At 53.3% G+C, this 21,644-nt stretch overlaps 1 protein-coding gene across 1 annotated transcript in view; it reads right to left on the reverse strand.

Annotated features, from left to right (window-relative positions):
* Positions 1–446: 446 nt before the first annotated feature.
* BTBD16 (BTB domain containing 16) overlaps positions 447–21,644 on the reverse strand; it is a gene marked incomplete at both ends in the record, with an annotated part of 32,953 nt that continues 11,755 nt past the window's right edge. The window contains 8 exons of the mRNA XM_084244539.1: positions 447–515; positions 1,514–1,702; positions 2,399–2,497; positions 3,888–3,965; positions 6,326–6,408; positions 7,981–8,072; positions 14,105–14,224; positions 20,716–20,846. Of these exons, the coding sequence (XP_084100665.1) occupies positions 447–515; positions 1,514–1,702; positions 2,399–2,497; positions 3,888–3,965; positions 6,326–6,408; positions 7,981–8,072; positions 14,105–14,224; positions 20,716–20,846 (861 nt within the window). The remainder of the gene's footprint in view (positions 516–1,513; positions 1,703–2,398; positions 2,498–3,887; positions 3,966–6,325; positions 6,409–7,980; positions 8,073–14,104; positions 14,225–20,715; positions 20,847–21,644) is intronic.

Below are 21,644 nucleotides of genomic sequence, written 5' to 3' on the forward strand. Positions count from 1 at the left end.
GGTAGGATGGTCTGAGTGTGCCTCCCAGAATTCAATCTGAACCCCCAAGGTGATGGTATTAAGAGGTGGGGGGCTTTGGAAGGCGACCATGCAGGTGCCCATCCTAGAATGGGATTAGTGCTCTGAGAAATGGCCTAGGGAGCCTGCTCAGCAACCCCCATGTGGGAGCAGGCCCACCCGACACCACACCAAATGTGCTGACATCTTGATCTTGGACTTGCAGCCTCCAGAAGTGTGAGAAATACATTTCCACTGTTTGAAAGGCACCCAGGCTGCGGGTTTTGCTCTAGCCACCCGAGCAGACTAAGAAAACGGGCAGAAGTTCTAAGGAAAGCTCCAGTAGCCAGGAAAGGCAGCCAGGTACTTGAGCAGTCCCTTTAATGTCATTTTATTTTTCTTTATACTAGGGTGGAAGATAAAAAAATTCCACAGATTCTTCTGGAAACTCAAGATGATGGGAAGATGAAGGAAAAAGTTGCATAGATTGGGGTCCCCACAGTTTGGATTTTCAAGACCTAGGAAGTGAAGCAGAAGGGGGTTTTAGGATAAACCCAGCCACCATCTGGAAGGGGAAGAGACAGGCCTTAGGTGTGTGTGGACCCTTCTCAACTCCGCCAGTTAGAATCACCTGGGAAAGGTTTGTGAAAGAAACTTGAAAAGGTGGGTGTACTTTAAAAAGCACACAGACCTTAGGGACACAGCTTAGTGTACTTTCTCAAGTAAACATGCTGGTGATGATAAAGAACATTTCTGGCACCTGCGAAGCCTCATAACCCTCCCAAACCCCAGCCTCCTCGACTCCCACCCCCGCAAAGGAAATTGCTGTTCCGATTTTTGAGAGAGTAACTTGGGAAGATTTTTAAAAAGATTAATATCTGGATCCCCAATGAAATATTTAGGCTCAGATCTGGGTGGCCTTAGGCTTGGGGACTTGGCAAATACAGCTGGACCTAGGGGGGCTCACTCACAGTGCACTCCCTGCAGGGGAACCCCGGATTTCCATCCTGGAATTCACAGCCTGGGATTCCTCCAGGATGGAGGCTTTCTAGCAATTTCTGGAAATGCTAGCGCCATCAGGAGCCAGGCAGGGTAGGGGATCCACCTGGACACTGGGGGGCCACTGAAGCTGACTGGCTCAGGACCCTTGATGATCCAGAGCGAGGTGTGTGGGTGCAGCCGTGGAATTCAGGGGGGTGGCTGGTGACATCCGGGCAGCAGTGGGGGTGTGGTGGCCAATGCTTCCCACTGAACCCTCCTCCCAAAACAAAAATGGCCTTTGACTGTTATGACATGGATCCGGTGTGACCCAGACCAGGCGCGCCGACCTGGGTCGTGGCTTTCTGTATGCTCAGCTTTTCATTCTAGGACACTCATTTCTCTTGAGCATTATTTGGAGCAGAGCTGATTCCCCAAAGGTCACTGGAGATTGGAAGCCAGAGAGCCCCCAAAAGATGTGGAGGAGAGAAAGAACAAAAAGGAAATATAGGAAGAGAGAAGAGGAGGCGCCACTCACGTGGCTTTTGCAGAACGGCTTGACAAACCCAAACTTCTGCGTGATCTCGTTGGTCTGGAACTCCTGCCACCGGCCGGCCACCAGGGCCTGGGCGCTGATCCTGTACTTGACCAGGCGTTCGGCTCGCAGGCTGATGGGGCTGAGGTCCCAGTCCACGGCGGGCGACTGCACGTCTGTGTGCCTTTTCCTCTGCAAGGAGTGTGGTCCCGTGAAACCGGGGGCCCCAGGGTTAGGAAAGCGGGTTCCCGACACGCGGACCCCACTGTGTGATGTGTGCAGAGAGCACGAGGGTGTCTCCTCAGGACCCGTTTCCTGAGCTTGGCGGCCACTGAGCCAATGGGCATCTGGGCCCTGACCTCACATACATCACTGCGTGATGGACTGGGGTTCAGCAAATCCAGAAAAACGCCAGTAAGACGAGCTGCATGGGAGCTTCTCGTCACTTCCCCAGCATTTAAAGCCAGCAGTGTTCATGTGAGAGGGTCTTAACTCAGCTCTTCCATCCAGTAAAATCCATCCTGGAGGGAGAAGCCTGAGGCACGGAAGACAGAGACCTCCCCGAGGAAGAGCGTGGCTTGGCCACGGGCCTCTCACCGGGGAGAGGAGGCTGGGTGAGGCTCAGGTGTCTCATCTGTGCAGGTGCTCGTGACAAATAAATGGGAGACAGTCATGGCATAAGCAGGCACTCCCTGGGTCTCCGTACTATGACGGGCAGTATAATAAAAAAGGGAATAAGATAGGGTTTCTCAAGGAGTTTGAAACCTTAGAAACATTTACAGGCAAAAATTAATCATGAGTTTATAATCAGTTACTAGTCATTGCCTATAAACTGACTCCAAATCTACAAGACTTTCAGAAACACGCCGTCCCGCGCTGTGTCCTTACCTGCATGCAAAAACTGTAAGCGGTCGCGTTGTGTTTGATGCCCTTTATCTCAAAGAAGAACCCATATATGGCGATCACTTTTGAATGGGTCGTGTACTCCTAAATGGAGGACCGTGAACAAGAAAACAATAAAACAGGGAGAACAAGCGTCAGGCAGGAGGACAGAGTGTTACAGGGCAGGGAGAGGGGCAGTCCAAAGCCTGGAACCTCCCCCTTTCCTGGGGACCACCCTGTTACAAGAGCACCTTGGTTTGCAGCTACAACAAAAGTGATTTGTCTAACCACTGATTTCTTTTTTGTAGTAGTTTTTTCTTTTTTTTGTGTGTGTAGAAGATCTGGGGGTGCAGGCCAGAGGTGTGGGGGGTGATTCACCAGAGACAGAGTGGGGAGCAGAACAGGCAGATTTACTGACATACACTGCTGAGGGGAGCAGCGGGGGGCACAGGAGAGGTCTGTGGCGCCATGTGTGGGTCAGCTCCCTGGCCGGGGATGGAACTCAGACGGTCACGGTGATAGAGCTGAGACTTAATCCCCAGGCCACCAGGGAGGCCCTAACAACTGATTTCAAATACAACCAGCACCTCTCGCCTAGGGGGCATGAGAAAAGCCAGATTTTAGGGACATCACATGTCTTTATAGGTTAGTGGTCAGTGATGGACCCTATGGACTCCACATGCCCTTAGTGGAAGGAGGATGAGTAGTCAGGTCCTTAGGTGATGGCTGGGGATTCAGGCCTTGGGAACAAAGCTCCAGTGTGATGGGTAGACACCCCTGGGATCCCAAGGTGTCTGGCCCCCTCTGCCGCCAGTCTGTCCACTGTAGCAGGTCATAAGGCTGGACCCTACCCAAGGCCCCACCCGGAGGGGAATCTCTGATGATAGATTCAGGCCCCCCAACTACTGAAACCATGAATCCTTTTGAGGTGACTATTGGGGTGACTTTCAAGAAGTCAAGGAGAATAGCAGTTTCCTGGAGGGACCCCAAGATAGTGCAACTGCCAACCTGAGAGGCCTCGCAGCTGAGCCCCTGACCCACAGCTTGCTTGGCTGTGGGCCCATTAGAATAGCCACCCAGAAGAGGCTTCCCTGGTGACCTCAATTGCAGGCTGCGAGCAGGGTCTCCCCCTGAGCGGCTGGCATCTCTGGATGCTTGGAGGGAATAGAATGACCAGCTCATCAACTGGCCCACCCTTTCCTGATTCTAGAACAGGAAGCCCTGCCTCCCAGGGAAGCGTCTCCATCCCTGAAAGATGGGGACAGTGGTCACTCTGGGGATATGTTGGTTGTGCACCTCAGGTTACTGAACAGCTCTTCCAGGCCCCTGTCTTCGGAAGTTTTTTCCCAAGGGTGTGGGGTGTGTCCAGAAGGGAACACCTATCATTTCCTCTTCTGTCCTGGCCTTCCTACCAGAGGTAAGAAGTGCTTGTTCTAAGTCCTTGACCCAGCACGAGGGGAGGGTTCCTGTCGTGCCTGGGCCCAGCGGCCAGTACCTGGTTAAAGAGCAGCCCGTATCTCACAGCCTGGGTGGTAAGATCCTTCAAGTGGGCCATGTCGCCCCCACTCTCCAGCTGAAAGGGAAATGTGCACAGCTTATGGGCACCTGACCCCCATAGCAGCTTCCCTTTGGTTCTTTTTTTTTTTATTTTTTTTTTTATTTTTAAGATTTATTTATTTATTTATACAAGCACTGGGTACAGTCAGAAGCGCGGGAGGGTGAGAGAATCCACCAGAGCCAGAGAGGGAATAGAGCAGGCAGAAGGACCAAAGGACACTGCTGAGGGGAGCAGCGGGCAGCAGGAGAGGTCTGCGCGCCATGCGGGACCCTCCTCTGGTCGTTGGGGAGCAGCCAGGGATCGAACTGGCGCTATGGAGGATTCTGGCAGCTTCGCAACCCAGTGCTCAACCGCTGCGCCACCGGGGAGGCCCTCCCTTTGGTTCTTGATCCCCACGGCCCACTGGCTCCAGAGTCCTGGCCCTGAAGCCCACAGCGAGCCATTCACCCAGCCACGGCCTTCAGTGAGAACCTACAGTGCTCAGAGGATGCAAAGAGAACAAGAAAAGCATCTGAGCCACCTCGTTGGGAAATAAAATGTGCACTTAAGGTGATCCTAAGGCAGAGTGACCGAGGGGCTTAAAGTCAAGAGCGCACAGCTCCTCCTTAATCCCAGACTCCTCGGGCAGGCTGCAGAGGAGGGAGAGGGTTTCGGGAGGATGGCCCCAGCAGCAGGGGTGAGGAAGGAGGGGAGCAGGCAGAAGGATGTGAAGGAGGTGGGGTCTTCCTGAGGGGTCCAGCCCATGTCCCTCCTGCTCCCTGAGTATAGCCCCCGAATTCCATCCCGACAAGCCTGGCTCCCTGGGGTCCAGATCTCCTGAGCAGGGCTGCTGGGCTCGGTGTGCATTACAATAGGTATTTGTTGAGCTGAATTGAATTTTAACTAGTGACTCATACTTTGTTAGAACTCAAACACTGCCTTGCTTCATCTCTAAAAATGCCAGATGAGAATCACATAAGAAATGCAACCGTTTGCATAGACAATGCACAAAGGGGGAAATGCCACATGGAAAAATATTCATACTTTTTGGTAACAAAGGAAATGCAAATTAAAAAATGAGATGCCATTGTTCCCGCCTCAATGAACAAGAGGGTCTGAAATGACCATGCCCGCCCGCCATGGCTGGGCACCCAAAGTTTCACTCATTTATTGCACAGGGAGGAGCAACTTGGTCCCCCATTTGATTATATGCATCAAGAGAAAAATGCACAATCCTTTTCGGACCTCTGTTTTCTACTCTTGAGACTCTTCTAAAGGAAATCACTCTAAGTACAGTAAACTAAACCATTACGTGCAAATGTGTTCGCAGACTGTTTGCAACAGTTAGCGCTCAGAAGCACAGCAAGCTTCCTACAACAGAGAAACGGCAAAGCAGCATCGTTTCTGCCATTTACTCCGATGCTGGTAGAAGAGTCTGCAGCCGTTAGAAACAGTGTTAGTAGTTCAGAGATGCGTGGAGCCCACGCTCATCACAGCAACACCGACCGGGGCCGAGTTCTGGGAACAACCACTGTTCATTGGCAGGTGATCAGAAGAAGACAGGGTATATGCCACCACAGGGAACCATGCAGATATTAATTCAAAAATAGGATGAAATCCTGCCATTTGCGACATGGGTGGACCTGGAGGGAATTTAGGCTTAGCGAAATAAGCTGGGTGGAGAAAAACAATGCATGCCTTCACTTTTTATATGGAAGATAAAGAAAACTAGTGAAAAAAGTAAAGCAAAGCCAAATTCTTAGGCTATAAGAACAAGACAGTGATTACTAGAAGGAGCCGGGTGATTTAATGGGGTAAGGCGGGGATCAGTTACATGGCGAAGAACAGAAACTAGACCTTGGGTGCTGAACTTAATGTAGTATATCCAGATGTTGAATTATGTGCTACATCTGGAACCTATAATGTTATAAGTCAATGTTACTGCAAGAAATGGCTTCTAAATAAAAAATGCTCAGAGGCACATTAAGCGCATTTTAAAAAAAGACTGAAAGACAAAAGACAAAGAGGTTGCTAGTAATGGTTGTCTGTGAGTGATAAGTCTGGGGGTATTTTCTTCCATCTTTCTCTGCATTTTAAAAAGTTTTACCAATAAGCACGTGGTACATTTGTGTCTGTGGGGCGCAGTTTGGAGGATGAGGAAACCCCTGCTCATCCACCTCTCCAGGTCAATGGGTTGGAAGCTCCAAGCATCTGGGCTCCTGGGCTGCGCGCTCTCCCACCTCCCCTGCAGGCTGGCTCTCCCTCCCCCAAGGCACAGGACCCAAAGGCCCACGGTTTCCAATGCAAACACACAGCTCCAGAAAACACCAAGTCCAAAGGACACCCCCCCCCCACTTCCAGGCCTCCAGGGCCGCTTCCTGGGGCCGGCAGCTCACCGCGTGGTAGTGGTTGGCGGTCACCCGGGCCAGCCAGGACTCGGGGTACAAGTTCATGTGCCTCAGCTCCTCCAGCTCCTTGCCTTGGAAGAAACATGAAGGGAATATGTTAGGGACTTACTTACAACAGAACCGCACAAGTCTTATTTATGGAGAGAGGGGGCCGCCAGAAGCTGGGGGTTGGGGGGATAAGGGTGGCCTTATTTCAGGTTTCGTTGGTAAAATGGAAACAGGAATCTTAGAACCACTGTGGTTGTGTCCAGAATCCACTCCTTTTGGATCCCAAATTTACTTTTTTTTTTAAAGATTTATTTATTTATTTGTTCTCTGGTGAGAGAATTCACCAGAGCCAGAGCGGGGAGCAGAGCAGGCAGAAGGACCGAAGTACACTGCTGGGGGGAGCAGCGGGCGGCAGGAGAGGTCTGCGCACCATGTGGGACCCTCCTCCAATGCCCGGGGAGCAGCCAGGGATTGAGCAGGCGCTGCAGAGGCTGCAGGCAGCTTCGCAACCCAGCACTCAACCACTGCACCACCGGGGAGGCCCCCAAATTAACTCTTGTTTAAGAACTTACACAAATACATATCCAAAGGAACAGACAGATTCTCTCCAAATTGGATGGCAGTTTCAACCACACTAGGAGCTTGTCTGAACTACCTACTGATGGGTGCTTTGAAGTTTAACTTACAGTATTTTGAAAGAAATATAGTTGCAACAGCCCTGCAAGAAGCAGTGGCTGCCAGGGGCCCCTGCTGGGCGGCTGAGAACCACAGTCAATCAAAGCGGAGGCCTCCAAGGTCAGCTCTTTGGCCAATGAACTAGCTCTAAAAATATTTTAGTGCTCACAATATTATAAAAACAAAATACTACCAAAAACATAGCAGGAAGACATTTGGGCTACACAAGGGTCCGATTCATTGCTTGGCTTTTTTCTTCCCACTTTTCCTGGGTCTCCCCTCCCAGGACCCCGGGAATCATCGGGTGTGCAGTAGCCATGTGGCGTGGCTCCCCAGGGGGCCATCCTGCCTGAGAAGGAAGGGTGGACATCAGGTGATGGACGGACTAGGGCGACTTGGACAACTCCCTGGCCCCATCACCCAGCCCTGGGTGCCAGAACACTCTTGCCAGCGGGTAGCCAGAAATGGCTTTGGAAAAGTTCCTTCTGGATGCAAAGATCTCACAGGGTGGCCTCCTGGGCTGCCCCAAACACGCTCCGCAGTATTTCCCTCTACCTTCCAAGCCGCGGCTGCCTTGCCTGGCCCAGCTTCTGGTTGAAGGAGCTCAAGTGTGGAGCATGGACCAGAATTCCCTGCCCCCCCCCAGTCCGCATGGCCAGGCGAGCCACCTGGAGGGGACACTGCCTTGAGGCCCTGCCCTTGGGAGGGACACAGCTTGGCAGCCATGGGTGCCTCACAATAGAGAAGCCCCTTGCTTCGACCATCACTTTGCACATATCCCCATTTTACAGACGAGGAAACTAAGGCCAGGCAGTGACTTCCCCAGAGTCACCCAGCCTGCATGGGATGAGCCGGGTCTCAGTTGATTCCTCTGGAAAGGTCTGGTGGGGCTTTCAGGGAGAGGGTGACGGGAGGCGTGGCCGAGGGTGGGCAGGCCCCCCACATCTTCCCTGTGGGTGCACGCAAGGGCTGGAGCTCACCTCTGGTGATGCCGTGCAGACGCAGGCAGAGGAAGAGTGGCATCAGACACTGCCCCATGTCCCGGTCCAGGAAGGCACACTGCTTGGGCAAGCTTCACAAAGGCACAGAGAGGAACAAGGGTCTTAGGAAGCACCTCTCCGGACTGCCCGTGTCCCCAAGAAACAGGATTTCACCAGCCAAGGCCCCACAGCCCTCTCTGGATGGGTGAGGGAGCCCCTGAGATCACAATGGAAGGCTGAGCCCGGATAGCAGGGAGAGAAGTTCTGCTCCCGCGCCAGCCGCCGCTGAGCTGCGCACACAGTAGGCGCCAGAACAGTCATGCAAGCAGGGCTGGGAGCACATGTCACTAATTCACAGAGGATCTCCGAACACATCTCTCACTCGAGTCTCACAAACTCCCGGTGGGGCAGACCGGGCAGGTGTCCCCGGCTCCATTTTACAGGTGCGCAAACAAAGGCTGAGCCAGAGTCAAACCCAGACGCGTGAGCCCTCCTCCGTGCCTGCTGCCCTGGGATGAACGGCCCATGCAGGCGCTCGGAGGCCCTTCTGGTGGGATCGGAAAAAAGAGAAAGATCTGATGCGTGGGTGCTGGTTTTAGCAACTGGCTTTAGCTTCTGAAACACCCAGTGCTGACACGAGCGTCCAGTTCATTTCAACACGGCCGGAGGTCAGGGCTGGGTCGGGAGGATCGGGTTGCCCTTGAGGAGACACAGACGCACGTCCACCGCTCTTGTCTGGAAACAGCTTGGCCATGAAATGGTCACGTCTCACAAGTAGGGGCAAATGGGGATCATTTTCCCGAGTCCCTTTGGAAACTTAGAATCATCCCCTCCAGGCAGCTCCGCGTGACGCCAGCTGCGGGCACTGGTCGATTATTTTTCCATGAATAGAGAGTGAGATCCAGCTCACACCCCTGTCCCAGCCAGATGGCACCCCTGACCCTGTGTCCCGTCTCTGCAGGAGGCAGCTGCCAAGCTGCCCTGGCTGTTTGCTTTCATCAGATCTGGGAATTCCCGGGATACTCCAGCTCCCCTCTGGGTCAGTGACCCCAGGAGACAGGTTTTTGGGTGCTGAGGTGTGAGAGAAGTGCAATGATCAAAGAATGGGTGTGATTCAACAATTGCTAGCACCCACTGTGTGCCTGTCTCTGGTGGTGGACAGACAGATCGGGCACAACTGAAGGAAGGAGGGGCGCTGAACACTTTCAGCAGTGGGGGCTTCCGATCTCGGGAGCATTGCCCAGGCAGGTGCAGCTGGCCCAGGGCCCCAAGAACACTAATATCTCAGCTGAGCAGATGACCCTTGCTTGCCTCCTTTCCCTGATTGGTGCCCCCAACTTCTCTGCCTCTGTGTCACCATTTAACAGAGGGTCAAGCTAGATGGCATTGTGGCTGGAAGCAGGTGTCCAGGAGGGAAGAAGGGGCCGAGCCGCACAGCCCCCCAACCTCGCTGTCACATAGAGCGGGAGGAGGCTGGCTGCTCCTCGGGGACCTCTTGGCATGGCCAAGTCGGTGGAATCAAAGGTTGGCCTGGTGTCCCCTGGCACTGAGAGTGTGGTGCAGAGACCTTGGGTCTAGCACTGACTTTTCTGGAACAAACTTCAGGCCTACTGTCTGCTTCCTGACGTCACCAAACAGCCCTTTGGGGAGGAGAATTTGCAGTTCCTAGATACTGAAAGGCACATGGGTCTGTCCGCTCTCTAGGCCCTGGGGACCAGTCCCCTCTGAGGCACACTGCCGCTTTGGAGCCCTCGGAGCTGCACCTGTTCATGTCCCCCCGCCCCGAATCTGTGGGGGTCACTCACCCTTCCTGCTCAGGGTGGACGCAGCCCAGAAGGCCCAGCACTTCACGCTTTAGGCTTAACACACACACTTTGTAATTCTGGCACTTTCCACCGCCAGATGAGCCTGGAGGGCATTATGCTAAGTGAAGTCAGCCAGACACGCAAGGACAGCTCTGTCTGATCCCACTCACGGGGGGCCCTGGAGCAGTCAAACTCAGAGAGCAGCTGGCAAGGCTGCGGGCGGAAGGGAGGGGGCCCAGTGGCTTGGGCGGCAAAGGTGAGCCAGGAAGGTGAGGCGCCCTGGAGCTGCACCCAAGTGTGACCGTGCTCAGTGCCACTGAGCTGCGCATCTGCAAGCGGCTAAAATGGTCGATTTTATGTTCTATGTATTTTATCATATGGAAAAAGAATCGAGGTGAAAACCACTTAGTTACATGAAAAATAGTGGAAATTCTATGTTAAATGTCAAGGGGGGAAAAGCGCACACTTTGGAGCGGTCGCCCACGGCGCGGGGAACACAGCGTTTCTCACATGCTGCCCAGTGGACAAGACCCGGCACCTTCTGAAGCTCCAGAGCCAGAGACGGCCCTGTTTTCTCCTGAGCCTGAGTGTGGGGGACGAAACGGTTACTGTCACCGCCACCACCCGCCAGATGTCACCTCCGCTCAGCACGCCCTGCGGGGCGCGCCGGCCCCTCCGAGTGACTCGAGCCATTGACCCTGAGCGGGAGGAAGTGTCTCCTCCATGCAGTCAGGCCTTGCGGTGCCTGGGGAGGTGGGACTGGACTCGGGGCCGCCATCTCGCAGCCGCCCACTTTAGTGACTGTCCTGTCTGTCCCTGCTCCCCGGAGCGTGACTCTGCAGAGAGGGGGGTTTGTGTGAGTTGTTTACGCTTGTCTTCCCGGCACCTCTCCGGTGTCGGGCGCTCGTCAGCTTCAGTGTGTTGAGTGAGTGAATGGGAGCTGAGTCGGCCCTGCCAGCTCTCCGGACTCAATGCTCCCTTCCCACATCATTTCACACCTCTGCTCAGCCACCATTTATTTTCCAGGAATTCGGGCAGTGCCAGCCCTGGTGTGTTCATGCACACACAGGCACACTCACAGACTATCCTATCCCATACCAATTTTTTAAAAAAGATTTATTTATTTATTTATGCATACAAGAACTGGGTTTCAGGCCAGAGGTGTGGGCGGGAGGGGACGGGGGTGAGAGGATTCACCAGAGACAGAGTGGGGAGCAGAACAGGCAGAATGACAGAAATACACGGCTGAGGGGAGCAGCTGGCAAATCAGGAGAGGTCTGCTGCGCCATGTGGGTAGCTCCCTGACCGGGGATCGAACTCATGCTGCAGTGGCTGCAAATAGCTTCATAGGCCACCAGGGAGGCCCCCCATACCAATTTTTGAGACTTGTGGGGTCCCGTCAGCCATGACTAGGCCTATTTGTCAGACCAAGTCCTATCAGACGTGCCTGGGAACCCTGTTCAATGTCACCTCCACTGTGAGGACTGCTCCAACCACTGCCCAAGGCAGCCCTGGTTTGGAAACTGACGGCAGGTAACTAACTGATCTGCCCTCTGTGGAGGCTCCAGTCTCCAGGTGCCGTGTGCCCCCCTTGTTTCCCTTATTGAAGAGAACATGCTGTGGGGGCTACCAAGTGTGAGTGGGTAGCCAAAAAGGCATGAAGGTGGGGGAGCCAGAAAGGAATAGGAATTAAAAATACTTAGAGAAGAGAATAATACTTAGATAATACTAGAAGGAGATTCAGCGGAAGGAGAGCGGGGGCCACACTGCTCAGAGCAAGAGAAGAAATGAGAAGCCAGGCCATGAGAGACCCTGCTCTCTCCAAGCAGGATGACCTCCTGCACATGCTTGGTCCTCTGAGAGAGATCAATTTAATGGTCCTCTTGGGAAACTTCAAAATGAATATTCTGGCAGAGATGCTAAGAGACGCTGCGTCAGGGAACCTGACTTTGTGATGACACTGGTCACACCTGCAGGTGCCATTCATTCATCACAAGACACACATGGCCCCTGCCAGCCCCAGCACAGCAGCCAGAACATTCTCTTAGGACTTCAGCAGGCCTGGCCCCGGGTGTGCAGGATGTGGCTGGGGGTTCTCTTCAGCAGTTCCCTCTCACAGTATATGGGAGAAGAGGGTGTTGGGTTCAGAAGGCCTGTACACACCCCACAGCCAGCACATACTCTGTTCTCTGCGAAGAAGCTCAGAGTGTGAATGTCTCCAGCAAGCAGGTAAGATCCAGGAAGACTTCCTGTAGGAGGCGGGCTGGTAGGAGATACATTCAGAGCAGCTTAAGTTGGGGTGTTGAGATGGAAGCATGCAAATGTTTTCCAACAAGGAAGGCTATATAGGAAGATTAGGTGCTTGGAGGAAATAGTGGGTGGAGAGGTGAGGTTTGGGGGTCAAAATGGAACCAACATAGATTCAAGAGATTGGAGAAATATCATGTTGAGGAATACTCATGTCAAGGAGGAGCTTTGAGATAGCAGCTCCGAAAGGCCATGGAAACCCCACTTTCATTTTGGGGGCCACACACCTCAGCTTTACCTTCCCAATTTGTTTCTCTCACATTGAAAACACAGTTTCAATGACTCAGTCACATTCTAGCTCATTTCCCATCACACTGTGCTAAGACCTTCCAGTGGGAGAGCCAGCTGGGAACCAAGGACAAATTTCCCTGGGGTGCATGACTCATAGGAAAACGTGTCTCTTGGGCTATTAAAAGAATGGGGGGGATTTTAAAAAAATTGGGCTCAAAGTAAATTATATGGAAACCAAGCAAAGAACAGACAATTCTGGCACTGAATACCGCTTTCCCCAAATAATGATACAGAAAAAATGGGCTCTTTACCTAACTGGTGCACAGATGTTCCAGAAAAGGATCAAAGATTTCAGAACGATGTAATGAATATGGAAGAGGGTTCCCATGCGCGAAAGAAATGGGGTTTCTCAGCTTTTTAAAATGCACCTTACTGTGCTGGGAGCCCCCAACCCTGCTGCTGTGGGGACAGAAATATAAACCTGACAGTGAACAGGAAGCCACCAGAGGGGGCACAGGAGGGGTCAAGATGGTGCACTGGAGGCAATTTTAGAAGAGACTGGCTAAGAGAACCCTGAGCCTAGCGCGGCCTCACAATCTTTTTGAGCACCAGGTCCTGGACACTGCTGCTGTGGCCCCCTGAGGGCCACACGAGGCATCCAATCTGCCCCGCCAGGAGTAGGCAGCAGAGTCTTGTGATTCGGCAGGCTCCATCCTTTACTACTTGCACAATCTCTGCTCTGCCTCGGTTTCCTCATCTGTAAAATGGGAACAATGAAGTAGGCCCTGGGGTCATGCAGATTGAAGGAGATCATGAACCACCGTTGCTTATCAGAAAGTGCTTCTTGGGGTTTCCGCATTTAGGGACCCACGTAAGCTCTGCCCAGTGTGATGCTGTCATTATCAGTTTTCACTTAAGTGTTGAGGTCTATATAACTTTTAAAATTGATGAGCCTAGTACATAGGAGAAATTAGATTCATTCTCTGAAATCTCTGTACATTCATATGCCTTTGTGTTAGTCCAGAAATGAAAATGGGGCCTCCCTGGTGGAGCAAGGGGTGAAGACACAACCCATGAAGCTATTTGCAGTCTCTGCAGCACGAGTTCAATCCCTGGCCGGCCAGGGAGCTACCCACATGGCGCCGCAGACCCCTCCTGTCTCCCCACTGCTCCCCTGAGCAGTGTATTTCAGCCGGTCTGCCTGTTCTGCACCCCACTCTGTCTCTGGTGAATCCTCTCACCCCCTGCACCCCTGGTATGTGCCCTAGTTCTTGTATGCATAAATAAATCAATCTTTTTTTTTTTTTTTCAAAGAGAAAGAAATGAAAATGACCTGGTCCTAGTTGGGTATGTTTTGAGTATAAAATATATATATATGGTCGTCGTCCTGAATAAAAGGAGCACCTTTTACTCGAAGGCAACAGGACCAGCTTTCAGTTTGAAAATTTTGTTTGGTTTCCAATGAAGAGCTACTTTTTTTCCTTTAAAAAATAAAGACACCTTTTGCATAATGTCTTTCACTGGACATAGAGCAAGTTCTCAGGAGCACATGATTCTTTTCTAGCATAACACTGACACTTGTCAAGTGTCACTTTTTCAAGTCATCTAGTGATTCAAAGGTATCCCACACCCTCAGGCCCCACAAAGAAAATCGCACTCTGAAGGATGTTGTGGAACATGACATCACTGATGCTCCCTCTGCCTCCCATGACATAACGAACACAAAAACACAGCCCAAAAAACAGCCAAGCACATCTCATCATTCAACACCGCTATGTTACCTGCTGAAAAAGGCCAACACGGTTTCATGGGTCGGAATAGTCTGAGTTCTGTGGTTTATTTGCAAGAAGACCCACAAAAGCATTGTCTTCAGGAGATGAAATTCACTGAAAGTAAACAACCTGGTCAAAATAAAAGGTTAGGAAGACGTTTTAGGAAGGGTCAAAAGCACGCATCTGTAAGAGGATGCAAAGTTCAAAGTGACTTTAGGAATGAGGCTGTCCCACCCGAGTCTGCAGGTGACCTCAGACAGCGGCCTGCAAGGCCTGCAATGGCTTCCCCCCGTCACTGGGCTGGTGGGTGGCGAGTGGGTCCCACCCCTGGAGCCGACCAGCTGTGTGGCCGCAAACAGTGGGCACTACCCACTGAGCCCTGAAACCTGTTCCCAAGATGTCTCCCTTCACACGTTCTTCTATCTAACCCCACTGAACAATCCTGCCAAGATGGACTGTGTTCTAATTTTTATAGAAGTAGAAATTGAAAAAAAAAAAAAAAAGAAGTAGAAATTGAGGCAGACCCCATGTTTCTTTTAAGAGCGAATGGTTTGTACATGAGTTTTTGCATTACTTTTGACTTTAAAATATTGCACTAAAATATACTTCAGCTCCATGGCTGAGCATTCAAGGCCTCTTTGCCACCTTTAATCCCAGTCCCGTTGGGGACTGAAATGTGAGTACATTATCCAGGGTCACATCTGGGCATGGGTCAAGTTCAATCTCAGCTCTGCCCCGAGCTGGCTTGGTATCTCCCTCAGTCCTTACTCCCTCCTCTGCAGTTATATCATAGATCATAGCAGTTTGGTATGTGTGTGTGTGGGGGGGAGGGTAGGTGAGGGAGTGGGGGGTGCCCAGAGATGCCCATTACGGCTACAACAAATTTGCATGTACTGAGATGCTACAGACAAGACGAAGGCTCCAGGCCCTGGAGGTCAGGGGTACAAAATGGGTTTCGTGGGCTAAGATCAAGGTATGGGCAGGTCTGGGCCTTCCTTCTGGCGCTTTAAGGGAGAATTGTTTCTTGTCTTTGCCAACTTCTATGGCCACTGGTATCCCTTGGCTTGTGACCCCTTCCTCCATCTTCAAGCCAGCAGTGCAGCGCCTTTAGATTTCTCTTCGGTGTCCTTCGGCTTCCCTCTTCCACACTGAGGGAGACTTGGGATTCCACTGACCCTCCCAGGCAATCCAGGATGACCTCTCCCTGTCAAGGTCACCTGATGAGCAACCTTGCTTGCCACAGCAACCCTAATCCCCCTTTGCCGTGCAGCCTGACATGCCCACGGGGTAAGGGCTGGGATGCTGACATCTCTGCAGACCACTGTGGAGCTGGACACACACAGGATTGCGTGGCTTGGTGCAAAGTCCTGCTCAGCAATGGCAGCGCTGACTCCCCCATGGCAGGACTGGGTCCCAGCGGCCACGACCTGCCCACACTACCTCAGCTGGCCCAGCCAAGAAGGAGGCTGCTCTAACAGCCCTGACGCCCGAGGCCCTAAAATGACATTTCAAGGATTCTCAACCCCAGTGGTCTTCTCGTGGCTGGCTGTGGGGACGGCCACGGAGGGTGGGGCCGGGTTGGGGCTGGGGTCTACCGGGCAGCAACGCCATCACTCATTCACACCTCTTGTTTATTCTAGGCCACCTACAAAGGCAGAGGCTTTGACCCTGGCCAGACAAGACCCACCCTTGCCAGTGTCAGCACCGGTGAGGCAGGAGGGGAGGTGCTGCAGACACGCCTGGTGTGACACCTCCATGAAGAACTGCCAGGACTGTGGCCACAGCCTGCGAAATCTGCGAGACTTCTGAGGCAGACCCCAGGCTGAGGGCACCCAGCCCAGAAGGTTCTCTGAGGCCTCAACCAAGAAGAGCCCCTGGGAGATCCATGAATAGGGGTGGGGGTTTTACTTGCACTGTGAAAGGTAATCACAGCACTAAAGCCTTCGCCTTTAGTCCAAGTGTCCGTGGGGCTTGGCCGAGGGCATTCAGGCACTTCTCCATTCACCAAGAAGCCGTGAAGGCTCCCTCAGGACAGAACTCGCAGACTCAGGACAGAACTCACAGAGACGTCCCGCACCACCCCAAAGGGTCCCATCTGGGCCCTTCCTCCTGCTCCGAGGAGCCTGGGACTTAACTTGTATTCATTCTTTAGGAGGAAAAAAAAATTGCTTTTAACACTGATTGTCTTCTAATTTCCTCTGAGAAAACCGTATTTAAATTATAAAGTCCCCTTTGAATGTAGACCAGAGTGTCAATACCAAGAACTGAACAACATGGTTCTGGCGGAGTTGACTGTTGAAGCAAAAAATGAAGCAAAACAGAAAGAAACAAAGGCCATGAGGAGGGGAATAAAAACCGCTGCCTCTTCATCCAACACGCCTTGTACAGCAGTTACATTAAAAATGCTAATGAGATGCGTAATCGGGAGAACACACCCAGGTGCTCATGAACCAAGGGGCTGGGCCTTGTGAACAGGACATTTGAGGTTTAGACCTTGGCAGGACAACATTGTGAGCTTTTTATGGGGAGTACGAGCAGCCCCCTCTCATCACCCCAAGGGACCCGCGCCTGCCACACATGGGATCTGGTTGTCACTAGGGAGGTGGAGAGGGGGCTGAGAAGAGGGAAGAGGACTCAGACAGGGGACAGGGACTCAGGGAGCACGGGGGACTTCAAAAGTTATGGGCCAGTCTCTCTTTCTGAGTTTGTGACAAAATGCTACCATTTGCCAGGACTTCTAGAGAATCCCTGAGCCCTGGGATGAAGCTCTCATAATATTAGTTTGTGCAACAGGGTAAGCTCCCAGGGACGCTAAGATTTACTGATAGCCAAAGGCTCAGGCCCAGGAGCTCAGGAAAGTGTGTCTTTCCTCCAGGCTGTTCACAAAATGGAAGCAAAACCAAATGACAATGAAGACAAAGTGACTTCATCCTCCAAGGTTGAATGGCCCAGAGCCAAAGATCTGCTAAGAGATGGATGTTGCTCCAATAAGCTTTGACAGCCCCCCCCCCCCCACGCAGCACCAGCGGGGAGCACAGGCTCCACCCTCATTGTGAAGTGCAGCCTTCTGAGGCCCCAGCCCTGACATGGGTGTGGGTTCCGGGCAAGAGTAGGGAGCAGAGCCTGGATGTGTTTCTAGCCATTTCTCTGTGCACAGGGCACCCCTCTTCCTGTGCCTTCTGTTCTCATCTCCCTCAAGCTTTAAAGCAGCAGCCTCTGGACATGAACGGTGTGAGAATTCACCTCGGGTGCAAGCGCATGTCCGGAGCTGTCTGCCTAGCACCCCAGGGCCCCCGGCTGGTGACATCCGTGGCCGCGCCCGCTCCTCTGGGTGCAGGGCTGGCCCTGGCTGGTCCATGCAGATGGTTCCCAGGGGTGGGCCGGGAAGCAGGACCCAGTTCCTACTGCAGTCATGTCTCCCCATGGGCAGTCTAGACACCTGCACGTCATGGCCTTGACCTCTTTCAGGCCCAGCGCACGTTCTGCAGGACGTGCCCACGAAAACCACAAGCACTGGCCTCTGGCTGTGGTCAGATATTTTCTCCTCTCTTGGTTAAGTGCTGCCGGGGTGGGGCAGCTCAGTCTTTCCAAGGGAGGGGCAGTTACGACAAGTCCCAGGATGCCGTGTTTATCTTATCCACAGAGGTTGCACAACCCTCGCTTGTTGGGGGAGGAGGGGAGCTTGCCGGGAAAACTGAGGGGAGCAGAGCAGAGTGACCCTGGGTGCCCATCCTGGGGCTTGGGGCTGCTCCAGGGCCTGGGCTCCTGGAGTCTTCTAGATAGCAGTGTCCCCTGGCCAACTCCGGGGCCCTGTCCTGCCAGCCCCCTTTCACCAATGTGATGGCATAGCACCCTGCTTGGTAAATTCCAACCAGCAGAAAAGAATTATTCCCAGAACTAATCCCTGCAATTAGAATGTTCCCTACCACCTATGCAAAAGCAAACACTTCTTTTCTAACACACCACTCACATTTTTAGGGGAATTTAGCCCTCTGCTTTGAAATTCACCCAAAGGGAGCACTGTCTCAGGAAGTTAGCAATGGATAGGGCTCCCTGGTGGTACAAGGGGTTAAGCGTCCACACTGTTAAGCGGCCGAGTCACTGCAGCACGATTTCGATCCCTGGCCGACAAGGGAGCTACCCACATGGTGCAGCAGACCTCTCCTGTCTTCCCACTACTCCCCTCAGCAGTGTATTTCAGTAGATCCACCTGTTCTGCTCCCCACTCTGTCTCTGGTGAATCTTCTCACCCTCGCACCTCTGGCCAGCATCCCAGTACTTGTATGCATACATGAACAAATCTTAAAATTAAAAAGTTGGCAGTGGATATTGGATCCTTTCAAAGAGACGTGACACATCAATGCAACATGGGACCCTCAGGGGAGCCAGCGCTAGGGGGGAATGCCCCCGAAGACAGCGCTGGGATGAAGATGTCAAGAGGAGGTGCCCTCAGGGGGCTCACCCTCCTGACGTTGATCATTGCACTGTGGCTTTATTTTTGTTGTGCAAAGATTTTATTTTGATTTATTTATGCATCCAAGAAATGGGGTGTCAGCCAGAGGTGGGGGTGGTGAGAGGACTCACTAGAGACAGAATGGGGAGCGAAACAGTGGCTGGTGATAGCTTGACAGCGCTGAGACTTAACCCCTGCACCACCAGGGAGGCTCCCTGGGCTATATTTTAAAGAGTCTCTTTATTAGAAAATAAACGCTGAAGCATTTAGGAACACGATGTAGGCAACTTGCCGTCAAAGAGTCACAGGGAAAGGCCTGCGGCAGGTCCGCTCGGTGCGGCAGGAAGTGAGCAAGGAAGGGCGGGTGCCACCTGGACTCCCTGTGCTGCCCTTGCAACTTTTGTTTGCGATTATTGTCACATAAAGTATTATTTAAAATACAGGGCCTCCTCTGGTGGCCCAGCGGTTGAGCGCTGGGTTGCGAAGCTGCCCGCAGCCTCTGCAGCGCCGGTTCGATCCCCGGCCTTTGGGCGAGGGTCCCCCATGGCGCGCAGACCTCTCCTGCTGCCCGCTGCTCCCCTCAGCAGTGTCCTTCGGTCCTTCTGCCTGCTCTGCTCCCCCCTCTGGCTCTGGTGAATTCTCTCACCCTCCCGCGCTTCTGACTGTACCCAGTGCATGTATAAACAAAACAAACAAACAAACCAGCAAACAAACAAATAAAGCATGCCTCTATAAAATAAATAAATAAATAAATAAATAAATAAATCTTCAGAAATAAATAAAATAAATCTTAAAAATCTAAAAGGAGGGCCTCCCTGGTGGTACAAGGGGTTAAGATGCAGTCTATGAAGCTGTCCGCTGCTACTGTAGCACAAGTTCGATCCCCAGCCAGGAAGAAACCCACATGGCGCGCAGACCTCTCCTGGCGCCCGCTGCTCCCCCCAGCAGTGTACCTCGGTCCTTCTGCCTGCTCTGCTCCCCGCTCTGGCTCTGGTGAATTCTCTCACCCTCCCGCGCTTCTGACTGTACCCAGTGCTTGTATAAATAAATAAATAAATAAATCTTAAAGAAAAAAAATTTTAAAAGTGATCAATTAAAAAAAAAAGTGTTATTTAAAATACAAATTAAAAAATACAGAAAGTCCTTTTGACCCAGCACTTTCACTTGGAGGAGTTTAACATGGGAAAGTCAGTGGAGCGGAAGGTACATACACGTGAGGTTGCCACCAAGGTTCTCCTTGAGCAATAAAACACTGGAAATGACCTGAAAGGCCAAGCTCTGGGGATGTTTCCAGGAACAACTCCAAGCAGCCCACTGGGGCCAGGGGGCCAGGGGACCCCGCCCCGCCCCGTGGCCCTGCCCAGGGGGCATCAAGGAGCTCAGCCAGGACGGCCCCAGGCTGCTGTGAGGTGGGACAGGGCTCCTTGGCTAGAGACAGATTGGGGGGAGGGGGCACTGCAGAGCAGGTTCGAGGCCCTGGGTGAGGGGCCCCTGCCATGGTCCAGAGGAGAAGCAAAGGAGGTTTGGCTTCTGCCGGCGCCCACAGAGAGCCGCCCTGCCCGGAAACAGCACTGAAGGCACTTGGGGAGGAGGGCCCGGGGGCATCCAGAGGACTCCCAGGGTTCTGGCTGACAAAGGAACCCCGAAGGGCGGGACGGCACCCTGTGTGGTCGCCTGTGGGTCACAGAGGCCAGGCAGCCGCTGAACGTCCAGGTGTCCAGAGCCCCCGAGAGGGCTCCGGCCGGACTCTGACACTGCTCGGGGCGAGGGCTTTTGTTTTCCTTTTCCTGCTTTTCCATGTTTTCCAAAGTTTCCCCAGTGAATACGTGTTCATGTAATCCTCACGCAGTAATTCACTGCCAGGCGGGCGAGGAGACTGTGAGCACTCAGGGCATCTTCTCTGGTGCCGGGGCACGAAGGGCGCCTCTTCCCTCCCCTCCCCTCTCTGGCCCTCCCCACCTCACCTTGGTACCCCCTAGGTTTTGCCTCCACCAAGGCAGGGCTGTCCACAGGGGCAGGAGTTCTGGGATGGAGGCAGTGCTGCCCAATGGGCATGTCCAGAAGGGGGGTGGGTGCCCCCCCAGAGGCTCCCTTCCGGCGGCACCGGCCCTGCTCCCCCAACACCCACCTCCCCCACCCAGGGAGTTTCCTGGGAGCCAGCTCTGACCTGGGGGACCTCAGCACTTTCAGGAGCAGCTCCTGTGGGATTTTCCGGAGGTAGATCTGCTTCCCCACCAGAGGCACCAAGTTCACTTCCAGCCACTTCTCGCAGGCGGTGGTGAGCTGCTCTTCCTTGTACTGGGAAGGCAAGAACAGCCTGCTGGCCGAGGTGCCCTGCGTCCCCTGCGGCCCCCTGAGTCCCCCTGCATCCCCCTGCATCCCCAGGGCCCTCTGCCAGGCGGGGATCACACAAGCCCTCTGCTCTCAGGAGGCTCAAGCCTTTACTTTAAAACACACGAACTGCAGCAGGTAACATTTTCTGAGTGTTTGCCAAGCTCAGGGCCCCTCATTAGGCTGATTTCAGCCAACCCTCCTCACAGCCCTAGGCAGTCAGGTCCTTAGTGTCCCTATTTACTATTTAGCCCAAGGGGAAATGGAGCCTCTGAGCCCCACCCTTGCAGCCCCGGGACTCAGAAGCACCAGTGCCAACCCGGGGCCTGCACCCTGGAATCTCGGGCTAACATCAGGGACTGATCAAAAGCCCTCTCGGGTGCACCCCCTGGAGCTCCGAGGCTACGTGCCCGACAATGAGAATCCAGAGAAAGTGGACAAGGGCTCCCGGGAGCAGGGGCCAGTGCACCACGCGTGTCCTCACGGAGGGCCCTTCCCGAGACAGAGTGGCTGAGAGATGCTGACCCGGATGAAGATGCCCGCGCCCATCCAGTATCTGTGACCAGCAGCATGAGGGTGAGGACAAGCAGACTCCGGCAAGGCAGGCGGTGAACACCTGCTAGGGTGCTGTTAGGACAGGCTGAGCTGTGCCGCCTGCATGTGGCTGAGGGTGTGTCTGCCTCATGGTGCCGTGTCCATGCAGCCAGGCCTCTGGGCAGAGGCTCAAGTCCGCCAGGCCCCTCACAACCTGCATCATCACCAGCT

Source organism: Talpa europaea, assembly GCF_964194135.1.
Source record: "Talpa europaea genome assembly, chromosome: 10".
NCBI classification, from domain to species: Eukaryota; Metazoa; Chordata; class Mammalia; order Eulipotyphla; family Talpidae; genus Talpa; species Talpa europaea.